At 56.6% G+C, this 13,546-nt stretch overlaps 1 protein-coding gene across 1 annotated transcript; it reads right to left on the reverse strand.

Annotated features, from left to right (window-relative positions):
• Positions 1-1,534: 1,534 nt before the first annotated feature.
• On the reverse strand, positions 1,535-11,936 carry EPHB3 (EPH receptor B3). The gene is made up of 15 exons (XM_077754440.1): positions 11,876-11,936; positions 9,821-10,493; positions 7,407-7,562; positions 6,274-6,624; positions 5,977-6,101; positions 5,637-5,796; positions 5,449-5,557; positions 5,053-5,105; positions 3,854-3,976; positions 3,483-3,730; positions 2,879-3,094; positions 2,679-2,828; positions 2,394-2,587; positions 2,137-2,292; positions 1,535-2,031 (listed from the first exon to the last, which is right to left on the reverse strand). The coding sequence occupies exons 1-15, from the start codon at positions 11,930-11,932 to the stop codon at positions 1,923-1,925; spliced, it is 2,880 nt and encodes a 959-aa protein (XP_077610566.1). The 5' UTR covers positions 11,933-11,936; the 3' UTR covers positions 1,535-1,922.
• Between the last annotated feature and the right edge of the window lie 1,610 nt (positions 11,937-13,546).

Below are 13,546 nucleotides of genomic sequence, written 5' to 3' on the forward strand. Positions count from 1 at the left end.
CGGGACTCTGAGGGCCTGCTCCCCTGCACCTGAAGTAGCTACCCCGTGCCTCCCCGCTGGCAGCAGCGCCAAACCCGGGCTACCCCTCCGCCCACACCCCCACTGAGAACTCGGCCCTGCCAGGAAACGTCTGGGAGGTGTGTGGGGCCGGGCGCGTGAACCCTGATATCTATGAGGCTTTGTCCACCCCCTACCGGGTCCAGCCAAGACTCTCTGATTTAGGGAATGCAAGTATCTTGGAAACCTGTTCCATGCCCTGCAGAGGTTTACTGCCCGGAGGGTCCCTCCTGACATTGGGAAAAAGGACTGCATCTGCCCCCTCCAACCCGCGTGTTTCTGCATCCAAGGGGCCTGAGCTCAGCCCCCCACCCCCACCCCCCCNGAAGCTGTTTTCCTAATCCTCTCCCTGGTTCTTGTTATTTATCCTCTGAACCTTTCAAGTGTGCAGGCAGTCTCTGGGTGGGAATCCCAGCCCCGGGACTCACTGGCTCAGTGACTTTCGGCAAGTTACTTAACCTCTCCCTTTCCTCCTCTGTAAAAAGGAGATAAAAATACTTCCTTCCCTGGCTGGTTGTTGTGAGATTAAATAAAGATCCATGTATAAATGGAGCATTTTAGCTCAGAGCCTGGAGCACAGTTAGCGCTCAGTAAAGAGTATCCACACTTCGAGTCTGATGCTCGCTGAAAGGAGCTAGCCTCTGCATCTGAACACCAGCGGACTCCTGAGCCCTTTGTCCAAGGCCACATGACTTTGGGAGCTGACCAACCCCTTCCACCCTCCACTCCCTCAAAGACAATGGGTATGAAAGGACGCTGTAACACCATGTGGGCTCACCCGTCTGCCCTGTCTGCCCTGTCTGCCCTGGCCCCAGGAACACCTGGGCCTGAGAAGGCAGGAACTCAGGCGCAGGTTGCTTTCTGCTGTTACCACCTAACCACCCACTTCCAAGAAGTTAGACGCCATAAGGCCAAAGCACAAAAGGGAAGGTGAGCCTGGCTGGGCCTGGAACTGGTCTCCCAATGATTAGAGAATTCCGAAGAGGGCTGGCGCTGAGGGACTGTGAATCTGAGGGCATGAGGGAATCCCGCCTCAGGAAGTGCAAAGAGAAGGGGCAAGACAATCTTCTTATTGCCTTTATTCCACTGACGGCCCAGCTGGCCCTACCGCAGGGCACTGGGCCAAGCTTTTTCACGCTCACCCATGCTCTCTGTGCAGGCCAGTGCATGCACAGACACACACACACACACACACACACACACACACACACACACAAACACACTCACATACACATCCAAACTCTGGCTCTGAGAGTCAGTCTCTGGGGGGCAAGGGGCTACTCCTCAGCCTGCCCCTGCCTGCCCTTTTATGACAGCACCAAGGGCGGGGGTGGGGCAGGGCCCTCAGCCCCCAGAACAAGTCCCTGTGCAAACTGGAGGTGCCAGCTGGCTTCAGGATGGGGTGTCACATTTCCCCATTCCCGGAGTCCCCTCCTCCAGTTCCTGAGGGAGGGACTGCTCTCTGCCTACCTGGGGGGCCAGACCCCTACCAGGGCTGGGCCCTAAAGAACCCAGGCTTATCCTCCACCTGACCCTGCCAGGACCTTCAGCACTGAAGAACAGCGAAGTCTGAGGTGGTGGGGATCCCCCACTGGAGAGCAGGAAGGCCTGGGCCCTGAGGGGCTTGGGGAGGGGTCAGCACTCCCTCTCCTAATCCATCTTCAATATGAAGAGGTTTGGGACACATTTCCTGGGGAGGGAGCACAGGCCTGTAGGAGAAGTCCCAGCTTGGGCCTTCCCCAAACTTCCATCTTCTGGGCCACAGCCTAAGGCCAGGCATCCAAAAGTCCAAAAGTCCAGCCGGCTGGTCAGAGTCCCTGCACAGTCCTTGGGGGGGGGGGTACCCACCCAGTGGGAGTCAGGTGTCAGACCTGCACGGGCAGTGTCTGGTTCATCTGCAGCCGCATGTCCTGGATACTGCTAAGAATCTTCTTCTGGTGGCCAGCCAAGGTGACCCCGATCCGGAGCAGGTCTCTGCAGATGGACCAAGGGCACGGTCAGTCCCTCCCCTCCTGCCCACCACTCTGGGCCCTGCTCAGGTCCCCCTGCCCTACCCCACCAAATCTGAGGCACACTCACTCTGCGGTCATCTGAGCCACCAGGTCAAAGGATGCAAAGCCCGCACTGACAAAGCTCTCCTTGTACCGCCCCATCTTGATGGCATCTAGCCAATCACCGACTGTCGTGAAGGTCGTGTAATCCGGGACCGTGCGGTCTAGGAGGGGCTGTGACATGCTGTGGGGAGAAGTGAGACTTGGTGAATCCTGATGGCAAGGGAAGCAGGGATAGGGCTGCTGCCTCAAAAGCAGAGTCAGAAAAGAGGCGGAGATACTGACCCTGACTGGGCACTGGCAATGACCTTGAGGCTGGCAGCATTTCGGATGAGCTTGTCCAGGGTGTTGACAATCTGGGAGAATTTGGGCCTGAGGTTCCGGTCCCGCACCCAGCAGTCCAGCATGAGCTGGTGCAGTGCTGTGGGGCAGTCCATGGGTGGGGGCAGCCGGTAATCCTGCTCTACGGCATTGATGACCTGAACAGAGAATAGGGAAACCTGGAGTGAGGCACCGCTTCGCTCCTCAAGGGCTCCCACCCACCTGAGCGCTCTGGCTGGCCCCACTCACATCCTGGTTGCTCATGTCCCAGTAGGGTCGCTCTCCATAGCTCATGACCTCCCACATGACGATTCCATAGCTCCAAACGTCACTAGCAGAGGTGAACTTCCGATAGGCTATGGCCTCTGGGGCAGTCCAGCGGATGGGGATCTTCCCGCCCTGGTGGGGGGGGCACACGCCCTTCACCCTATGACTCAGGGCTCTTNTACCAGGGAGCTGGTGTAGGTAGGATCAGAAGGATCATCCTCCAGGAAGCGGGAGAGGCCGAAGTCTGAGACTTTGCAGACCAAATTGCTGTTGACAAGAATGTTGCGGGCAGCCAGGTCTCGGTGCACGTAGTTCATCTCGGACAGGTATTTCATGCCAGCCGCAATGCCCCGCAACATGCCCACCAGCTGGATGACTGTGAACTGTCCGTCGTTGAGCTAGAGGCAACATGCAGGCTCAGCCGGGCCCATCACTTCCCTACTAGCCCAGGGCCTGCCCATGACCTTCCTGCCTGTCCACCTGTGCGTGTACGACATCCCAGTGAGCCCCAGTGAGGATCTGAATAGCTCTGACCACTCTCATTTTACAACCCAGGGAGCTCAGACTCGGAGAGGTTAGGTAAAGCCTGAGGTCACACAGACAGTAGAGGGCAGAGTCAGGATGAGAACTCCGGTCTTTCTGGCTCTGAGGCCCTGCACCATGCTACCTTGGTGAATATTTGTACACTTGAAGAGGGTAGGGTCTGTCTAACCTTGTGGGAGGGTGTGGTTTGCCCTACCCAGCTCTCTGGAGGAGGAGGGAAGAGGGTTGGGAGCCGGCTCTTACCCGGAGGAAGGAGTCCAGGGCACAGTTCTCCATGAACTCGGTGAGAATCATGACTGGCCGACTTTTAGTGACCACGCCCTCTAGCCGGATTATGTTGGGGTGGTCAAACTGACCCATGATGGAGGCCTCACTTAGGAAGTCCCGCCGCTGCCTCTCCGTGTAGCCCACCTTCAGCGTCTTGATGGCCACAAACACCTCCCTGCGGCCTGGCTGCTTCAGCCGACCCCGACACACTTCCCCAAATTCCCCTGCAGGGCAAAAGGCACAAGTAGGAAGTGGCTACTAGGATTGGCCCTGTCGCCAGTGCATGCCAGCCCCTCCCCAGCATAACTCCCGGCCTCTCCTTCCCACCATGCCCCAGGGGGACTCACCAGCTCCAATCACCTCCTCTATCTTGACACAGGACACATCGATTTCCTTGGCAAACTCCCGTACTGCCTCATTAGGGTCCTCGTAGGTAAAAGGGTCAATATAAACCTTCATTCCAGGAGCAACTAGAGGAAGAAAAGGTGACCATGAGAGGGGCCAGATCTTTGAGCTGGGGGGCTGGGGACAGTGAGGGAACTCTCAGGCTGCACCCTCAGGCCTAGGGTACTGCCCCATGCTCTTGCCCTGATGGGAGCACATTTCACACTCTCCCTTGCTGGGTCTGCTCCATATTCCTCTCTGTTGGTGCCCCAACTGGCCCCCTCCCCACCCTCCCCACCATCCCATCCGTGGGAACTAGTGACCATAAAGGCTAGACACCTAGGATTCTTATTCTTCTTTCTCTCTCATCTCTCATCATGTCAAAACCTCTCTCAGATTCTTTCTTCCCCTCATTCCCACTGCCTCTGACCTTATCCAGGCCTTCACTCAGACTCTTGCAATAGTCTCCCAGCTGGGCTCTCTGCCTCTGGACTTTTCCCACCAATCTATCCAGCATACCTGTCTTCCTACAACAATACTTGCATTGTATTACTCCGCAGCTTGAGAGCCTTTCGGATTACCTATGGTGGAGTCAAGTCCAAACTCCTCTGCCTGCCTTTCACGACCCTCTGACGACTGGCCACAACTACCCAGCCTTGGCTCCCCAGCAGCTGTCAAACCAGTCTTCTCACTGCCCCCACAGTCGGGCACTCTCCCCACCCCACCCACTGTCTTCCACAGGCTCCTCTAGCCAGGAATGCTCTCTCCCACCTCTCTAAATCCTGCTCAACCCGCCTGGCACAGCTCAGCCCAAGGCCACCTCCTCCAGGAAGGCTTCCTCTTTTCTGAACTCTTACTGGCTTTGATAGCAGGAACACCCAGCTTAACACTTAATTGCTCTCTCATTTTTTTTCCCCATGTGTACGTATCTTGTCAAAGGATTAACTGCCTTAGAGGAAAGGGGTCACTTCTCACTCATCTCTGGGGCTAGCAGGAGTGAGGTAGGGGCTCAGGAAATAGCCCTTGAGTGGAAGCAGGACGGGCTGTCTGGACAGAAGTACAATGGAAGAAATCCCAGGCAGGGAAAAGGGTATCTCCCAACCCTGCAGGGACCCAGGGAACTGGGGGTGGGGGAGGAAACAGGGTGAAGAGACAAACTCACTGTACTGCTGTAGCTTCTCTGTGTACTCCGAATCAGAGCTATGCCGCTGCTTCCTGGAGGGGGCAGGGTGGAGGCGAGGCCTGAGACAAGTCCAAGAGCTCCCTTTGTTCAGGGAACCCTCGGGCTCACAAGAGGGGCAGGGCGCACAGGGGATGGACCGGCATCTGACCCCACAGTCAGTGGTAACAGCGGCCACTGGGTCTCCGGGCACAGGGCTCAGTGGACTTTGTCCCCCAGGGGATCTGCTAGGGAACAGGTAGGGGACAGGACGAGGACATGGGCGTGGACTAGAGAGGGCCTTCCAGCAAGGAAAGACCGGGCCCACAGCATGTGGGCTCTAGGGTGCCACAGGGAAGCTCTTGCCACCCCATGGGAGCAACCCGGGCCTGGGAGTACCTGAGGCAGACGACGGCGATGACCACGACAGCCACCACGAAGACAAGCCCAGCTGTGGCAGAGCCCACAATGAGGGGAAGCTGCTCCTGGAGCTGCTGGGCACCAGAGCCTGGAGACCAGGAGGGGACTGTTAAGCGGAGGGATGGAGAGTATGAGGTGAGCGGGAGCAGGCGCAGTGGGCTACGTACCTCTCTCGCTTGTGGTCTCAAACTCAGCGGGACGGCTGTACTGCCCATAGCCAGCCACGGTGCGGGCGCGGACCTGGACCACATAGCGGGCATCGGGCCGCAGCCCGTCCAGCTGCACCGAGTTCTTCTGGCTGGTCACCGTAGAGGCAATGCCCTCACTCTGTAACACCAGGAGTAATGGAGGCACCTTGGTGGGTCCTGAGGCCCATCAGCCCCTGCCAGCCCCGAGCCCACCTGTGGCTGCCTCAGTACCCGAGACCTGGCTCCCAAGGGCCCCTGGACACGATCTGGGGGTAATCTTCTTGCCCCAAGGCCTCCTCCTGCCCCTCAAGGCTCTGACCTTCTCAAAGTACTTCATCTCATAGTCCAGGATGACTCCGTTGGGCCGCTCTGGGGGTGCCCAGGACAAGGTCAGGCTGCTGCCTGAGCTGCTGTGCAGATGTAGCGTAGGCACTTCAGATGGGGCTGTGGGAAGAAGTGGGGGCGAGGGCTCACCATGGGCTCCTCGGGCCCTGGCATCCTTCCCAAGGACCCAGTTCCCAAGGGACCCCTGGTGGTCCATTGACAAGCCCTGGGCAACCAAACTCTGCGTGGGAGAAAATGACCCAGGCCCTCCCCTCCTGTGTCCCCTCCTCACCAGCCTGGTTGGTGGTGATATTCACAGCCGCGTAGCGGGGCGGCAGAGGGCTCTTGCCCGAGACGCCATTGACTGCCTGCACCTCAAAGGTGTAGCGCGTGTGGGCCAGCAGATGGCTGATGTGGACCCGGCGCTCTGTCAGGCCCAGCTGCCGAGGCACAAACTCCACATTGTCATCACAGCGAGAGCAGGCTGAGGCCCCCGCGGCCCCAGGGCCCCCACGGCACTTCTTGCAGATGACGTTGTACAGGAGGTCATCCCGGCCACCCAGGTCCCGGGGCTCGCTCCACTCAAGGATCAGCGAGGTCTCATTCACATTGGAGATCACTCCCCGGGGAGGAGATGGCACGGCTAGAGGGAAGGTGGAGGGAGAGGGCAGTGAGCTTGGGCCATAGCACCACCCTTCCCCCAGAGCTCCTGCAGACTGCAAGCTGCTTCCGCTGCTTCCTACCTCCTCGCCTGGTCTCTGCTATAATAAGCAGGATATCTTTCTTACACTTCTTTGCTGAGAAGACTCTAGTTAGCCTTTAAGGCTCAACTTGAGGTATCACCTCCACTTGGAAGCCTTCCTTGATTCTTCCTCTTCCTGCCCTCTGCACTCTCATAACACAATTCCTGGGCATCCTTCCAGCCCAGCACTTAACACATTATATGATCATTATCTGTTTTCACATCTGTTTCTCCACCAGGTTGCAAGCTCCTTTAGGACTGTGACTAGATCTTATTCCCCTCCACATCTCTGGCTGCCTGGCACAATGCCTGGCACCAAAGGCCACAGCAGGGACAAAGCAGGACACTAAACTGCCCCAGGGATGTGAGACCCCCTCTACGGTTAGCATTGGGCCAAGGGAGCAGTAATTCTACACAGTGAAGGGAGCAAGGGACTAGAGGCCCCAGCAGCTCCTGATGCCTGGCTAGGAGCTAGTAGGCGTTTATTCAGAGTTGGTGGAAAGGCTGAGCCAGCTGACCTGGATTCTGGCTCGGGGCCAGTCGCTTTCCAGAGAGCACAACATCTAACCTCTCCAAGCCTCAGTTTCCCTATCTGGAAAATGGATATTCATGGAAACCAACTGTTTAGGCCCACCGGACGGAAGGCCCCGAGCAGGAGAGAGCAAGGCCGGGAGTTCACTCACTGGTACAGGCACTGTCTGCAGAGTCCGAATCTGCGCGGTAGAAGTTATTGTGGCACGTGCAGATGCTGGCAGCTGGCGAGGTGGTGCGGCTGTTGGGGGGGCAGGGGAGGCAGGGCCCCTCTCCCTGCTTTGCCTTGTAACTCCCAGGGGGACAGGCTGCGGGGGAGAGGAGGATGGACACGCTCTTCAGATCCGTGAGAATCTGGCTCTCCCCCAGCACAGGACTTGGCCCCTCCACCTCCTAGACTGTGGGGGCCACGCTGGGATTGCCTAACTCCAGTGCAGCTACAAAAGGCCCTTTCGCCCCGTGGAAACCCCACGTCAGCGGATTCCTCCCCGCCCCGGCCCCCCACCCCTACCCTGGGGCCTCATGGGCGAAGACGTCAGCCCCATCACCTGGGCAGCCTGGGCTTGTCGAGGCAGGGAAGAGAGAAAAGGAAGAGGAGGGGTGGGGAAGCGACCACTGGCAAGCCGGCAGCACCCTACTCTGCCAGGATGCTCCCACTCCTCCCGGAAGCTTGAGGAAAATCACTCCTAGGACTCTCGTGGCCACCCCAGGACAACTGCACTCACAGGACCAGCCTCTCTGCCCACCCACCAGGAGCAGGGCAGCAGCTCCTTTCTGCCCTTGGTCAGGGGTGGGGGCCGAAGAAGGGTGAGAAAGAAGACAGCAGACAGGAAGGCTGGGGTCACCGGGAGTTCAGAGGCCCCGAAGCATCCACAAGTGAGCCCAGGGCTGGATGCCCAAACATCCCTTCTACTCTGCTTCCTCTCCTGCCATCTATGTTTGGGACCCTGGACTTGGGCTGTGGCATTCTGCATATCTATGACAGCCATATAATTTATTATTCAAACTGGAATATTTTGAGAGTGAAAAGGGACACTAGGAATAATCATGTTATAATGAGCATAAGCCAGGCCTGCCCAGGACACATGAAAGCATGCGGTCACCCTATGCATATATGACTATGTCTGGGGAGGTCACTAGAATGTGGAATGCCCAGAGTTGGGGCTCCGCTCACTTAGGGGATATTCCACCCAAGATCTTTTGAGCCAGTGGGGGAGGGGCCAGAGGCCAGGCCCGGCTGGTTGCTTTGGGAACCAGCATATATTTCCTGCCAGGGACCTGCAGAGTGTTAGCCCCTCTTCAGGCTGTCAGGCTCATCACCCCCACCCCCTTTCTCCACTTAGGAAGAGGAAGTCTGGGGCAGGTTCCCATAGAGAAGTGGAGAGGGGCCGGGCAAGGCACTATTCACCCTGCCACGACAACACCCAACACTGGGCCTCCCAGCCAGATTGGGCCGCCAGCTCCCTCCTACCTAGGGCTGTGCTAAGAGCCAGCTCCCACCCCTCAGAGCTACAGGCTGCAAGCACCAGGGCAGAGGGGTTGGAAGGCAATGCCCTTGGCTTCCTGTCCCGCATGGTAGAGCACTGGACGAGGCTGTGGCCCCAGCTCCCACATTCCCAGCTATGACGCCTTGAGTACAGTTGTTCTCTGAGACTCAGTTTCCTTATTGGCAAAATAGGGGAGATAACTGGGATCTACCTTACAGGATTGTGATGACGCTCAAGTGAGAACCCTTCGTGAACGGTGTTATAGCTGCAAGTCTAGTACACTGTAAGGTCTTAAGAGTCTTGGCAAGCCACCATGGACAAGCCTCCTAATCTCCTCCCACATGAAATAAGGACAAAGGGAATCCCTGTCCACATGCGTCCCAGGGCTCCTGAGAGAGTCCAGGCTGACACCTCTGTGGCGCTTGTGTCACCATGTGCCAGGCACTGTTCTAAGAGCTTCACGTGCATCGACTTACTGAAGCCCACTCCAGGTCTATAAAGCAATCACCATTATTGTCCCCATCTTGCACATGAGGAAACTAAGGTTCAAAGAGTTAAGTAACTTGCTCAAGATCCCACAAGTGCTAACTGACAGAGTTAGGACTCAGACTTCAGGGACTGGGTCCCTGACCCCTATGCTATATATACTGCCTCTCAAGGAAATGAGACCTCAGGGTAAAAGGGACAAGCATAAGGTGCCCACAGCCCCTGTCCCCATAGCTCTGGGACCCATCTAGTACTTCCAGGGTGAAGTGTCCACTTAGGGTCAAACAAAGCAGGCATCTCTGCTGGCTTCCGGACTCTCTGACCAGGTGCCTCTTATCAAGGGTTCTCCACGTTTCTCCTCGTCTCTCTGGAGTTCCATTTTTTCCTCTTGTTATTCTGGTCTGTCTCCTCATTTTCTTTCATCTCCCCCCTTGCACCACATGCTATGCACCTGATACCCCACTTCCCTTTCTTCTCTGTCTGCCGCAGACCTGATGTCAGACCTCCTTGACAGGTAGGAAGTAGCAGGTGGGAGGCAGCAGGTGACTTTGGCCCAAGTCCTCCCCTCCTCCCCCAGGTCAGTCCCCACTCACGGCGGCACTGGGACTCCTTGGCAGCTGGCTCATGGCCGGTGGCACAGGTACAGGCTCCCACAGGCACCATCCATTCCCCATCGCCATTGCAGTAGAGCTTGAGTGGCACTGACACCTCCACAGCATTAGCGATGCAGGTGCCGGGGGCGATGACCAGTGACGTGGGCTCAGCCCCCGTGAGGGTCTCGGGAAAAAGGGCAAAGCCTGCGGTGGTGGATGCACACTTCTTGTAGAAGGCACGCACAGAGATGAGCGACATGCAGGCACCTTGGTCCTGGAAGGCCAAGTAGAAACCGGCCTTGGAGAGAGGCCCAAAGCTTCGCACCTTGGTGTTGACGCGGCCAGCATCAAGCCGTGAGAAGCTCTCATCGGGTGCGATGGTGTCCACCTTCACGTAGGGGTTCTCCATCCAGAAGGGGGAGGAGGCCGAGGCCACATCACTGTCAGCCTCATAGTAGAAGAGGTTGAAGGTCTCTTTACAGGAACCAGGGATGTTGGGGATGCTGTTGCAGTCACGCACGGTGAACTTGAGCTCCACGTAGACCCGTTGCACGTCTCGCCGCCAGATGAACCCTGTGCGGAGCCAGTTGTTCTGGCTTGACTCTCGCACGTTACACACCTGGTACGTGCGGATGGGGTTCATGGCCTCATCATAGCCACTCACCTCTTCCCACTGTGCATAGACCAAGCAGAAAAGACAGAATGAGCACCAGCATTTGCCAGGTGCGTACCACATGCCCAGATCTGTATTCACTTCACAGAGATGTTTCTGTGGTGTAGTGGCTGAGTGCACAGACTGCATGGGTTCTGATCCCAGTTCTTGCTGTGTGACTATGGGTTAAGTCACTTAACCTCCTTGTACCACCGTTTCCCCACTGGCAACACGGCAAGAATAAAGATGTATAAGGAATAAACGACTTTAACTGAATAAAGAACTTTGAACGGAGCATTTGATAAGTATTATAGGAGTATTAGCTATAATATTTGTTATCTTTATACCTCCGTCTCATTGTCTGTAAAATGAGGCTGGGACTGGATGGATGTAAATGAAGTAGTAGGGAATCAAATCAGTTTAATACATATAATAGACTTGTAACAATGTCCAATATGGAGCGATCACTATCACATTTATCCTTCACCACAATTCAATGAGAAGGTACATCTGTTGTCCCCACCCTCCAGAAGAGGAAGCCAAGACCCTCAAAGGGAGAGACTTGCCCAAGGTCACTCAGTTAGGCCTGGTGAATGAGGGCCTATAGTGCCATCCTACCCCAGTGATTCAGAGCTTAGTGCAGTTGTGAAGGCCATGTAGGGAGGTTTTTGTTTTGTTTGTTTGTTCTTAAAGTTTATTTACTTATTTTTGAGAGAGACGGGGAGAGCACAAGCGGGGAGGGGCAGAGAGAGAGGGAGACACAGAATCAGAAGCAGGCTCCAGGCTCTGAGCTGTCAGCACAGAACCCAACGCAGGGTTTGAACTCATGAATCTCAAGATCCTGACCTGAGCAGAAGTGAGACACTTAACTGGCTGAGCCACCCACGCGCCCCCAGGGAGGTTAATAAGGGTATTTTAGAAATGTCAGAACTACAGGAATTTAATAGTGAAGACACGGAAGCCCAGAAGCGTAAACTGCCTTGCTGAAATCACAAAGCAAGTTAGAGATCTGGAACCAAGGTTCCTGGTCCCCAAGCCAGGGTCCTATCCTGGGACCCAGGAAGGAGGGAGATGGTTGGGGAAGACACGCAAGGCGCTGTCAGGCAGGAAAGGGATGCGGATAGGCTGAAGGCAGGCTGAGGGGTGGGCAGAGGCAGAATGGGACAGAGATGGTGTGTGTGTGGTGGTGGGGTACAGGCAGGCTGAAGGCTGAGAGGGTGAGGAACACCCACAGGTAAAGAAGGAAGGCGACAGATGCAGAGGATGGGAATGGCGCGGAAGGAGAAACTGATAGGCAGCGGGCAGCCTTTCTCTGGCCCTGATGAGGCGAGGGGGTGGACGCTGGAGTAGGGAGTGGCCTAACTGGCAACCAACACTGAGCGGAGACGGTGGGGAAGGCTTACCCCACTTTCTGGATGAGATGTCCATGCCAACTCAGAAGTCACCCATTTTGTGTCCATGAGGGTCTCTGGGGAGCAACAGAAAGAAGAACAAAGGTCAGAGACCATGCTCAGGATGGGGAGAAAGAGGTTGTCCAGGAAAGGGCAGGACACCAGAGAATGATTCTCAGCAGGCACCACCCCATCCCACCCCCACCCCCAAGTCCTCTCAGCTGCCCTGCCCCAGAGAAGACCCTGCAGCCATCTCTAGGAATGACACAGCCCCAAAGATGTCAGGTCAGGTCAGCCAGTTGGAGGTAGGTGTCTGTTGCTGACCACAGGCAAGAGTGGGGTCGGCGGCAGTTCACACACCTAAAGGCTCTGCTAATCTCCACACAAAGGGGCGGCAGGCCCTTTATCCGGGAACAAAGGACCTTATGCTCCAGACCCTGCAGCCTAGGCCTCCCCTGACTCCATTCCCAACACAAAGGCCCAGTGCCACACATGCCCAGGGGAAGGGGAGGGCAGTTACAGGGCAGAGCCTGCCCCCACCCAACCTTCCACTCAACCACCTCTGGGGGATGGGGCAGGGATGCTCTGTGAGGGTGGCACGGTGGGGGCCAGCAAGACCCAGACCAGCTCCTTGCAGGCTAGCTCAGTTCTTCCTACAATCCTCAGATAAAGGCGCTGGTGGTGCACCTCTTTCACAGGCGAGAAAACTTGAGGCCCAGATAAAGTCACTATATGGCCTGAGGTAAAACTCAGGAACTCTAGAACTTAGAGTGAAGGGTTGAAATGTAGCTCAAATGCAGGTCTGACTCCACAACTAACCCCTTACCCAGAGCACTCTGACTGCAGTGTGAAGCGGAGAACAGGGAAAGGAGGAATAAGAAACCCGAGAAAGCTCTTATATATCCTTTAGATCCCACTCCAACTGTCACCTCCTCCAGAAAGCCTTCCCGGGGCCCCAAATCAAGGTTAGATGCCTTCCTCTGCGCATCCAGGGCCAGGGGCTTTGTCACAGTGTAGATCGTGTTCCAAGCTTCAGCTTCTTATCTGTTTCCCCCCTGCTCAGCCATAGGAGGGGCCCATTTAGGTTTCTGACATAAACCCACTGCCCTAGGAATCAGGTTCTGGATTCTGGCTCCCTGAGAGGAAAGACGCCAACTGCTTTCTTACAGCCTGGGGAACAGGGCAGCCAGCAGTTCTCCCTCTGTCCTGAGCTGGAGTAGGTTAGGGCTGCGCAGGAGGAGAAAGACCTGAACCCCACAGGTTCCGGGCCTGTGGCTGTCACTGGTTTCCGGCAGTCTGGATCTGAGCTGAGGCGGGTGCATGAGGCAGCTGTGGCCCCAGCCCCTCATGTAAGGCAAAGGGGGAGTGAGGCTCCCTAGTCTCCACCAGAGGAGGCCGGTCTCCAGAGGGCCTGGCTGCAAGGTGAGCTATCCCAGCCTCACCGTCAGTGGCCTGCCGGGCCCCTCTGGCAGACAGACAGAGAGACACAGACATTTGGCAGGGGGGTACGGGAGGGAAGGAGAGGTAGGCAGAAGTAGGGGCCTAGAAACAGGCGGGGAGAGAGGCAGTGTAGCAGGGGCCTCGCTGAGGCGGATGGTGGGAGGCTCGGGATCTGGATAGAGCCGGCTGGCTAGGACCAGACAGTGGGGTGGCCAGCTGAGGACTACAAAAAAGAAAATGAGG

This window comes from Crocuta crocuta, unplaced genomic scaffold (genome assembly GCF_008692635.1).
Source record: "Crocuta crocuta isolate KB4526 unplaced genomic scaffold, BGI_CrCroc_1.0 scaffold70, whole genome shotgun sequence".
Taxonomy (NCBI): domain Eukaryota; kingdom Metazoa; phylum Chordata; class Mammalia; order Carnivora; family Hyaenidae; genus Crocuta; species Crocuta crocuta.

Coding starts and splice junctions, on each gene's coding strand:
- EPHB3 (XM_077754440.1), bottom strand. CDS start 11,932: ATGGACACAAAATGGGTGACTTCTGAGTTGGCATGGACATCTCATCCA. Junction 3,095..3,482: donor CCCTGGACTCCTTCCTCCGG/GTAAGAGCCGGC, acceptor TGTTGCCTCTAG/CTCAACGACGGACAGTTCAC. Junction 2,293..2,393: donor ATTGCCAGTGCCCAGTCAGG/GTCAGTATCTCC, acceptor TTCTCCCCACAG/CATGTCACAGCCCCTCCTAG.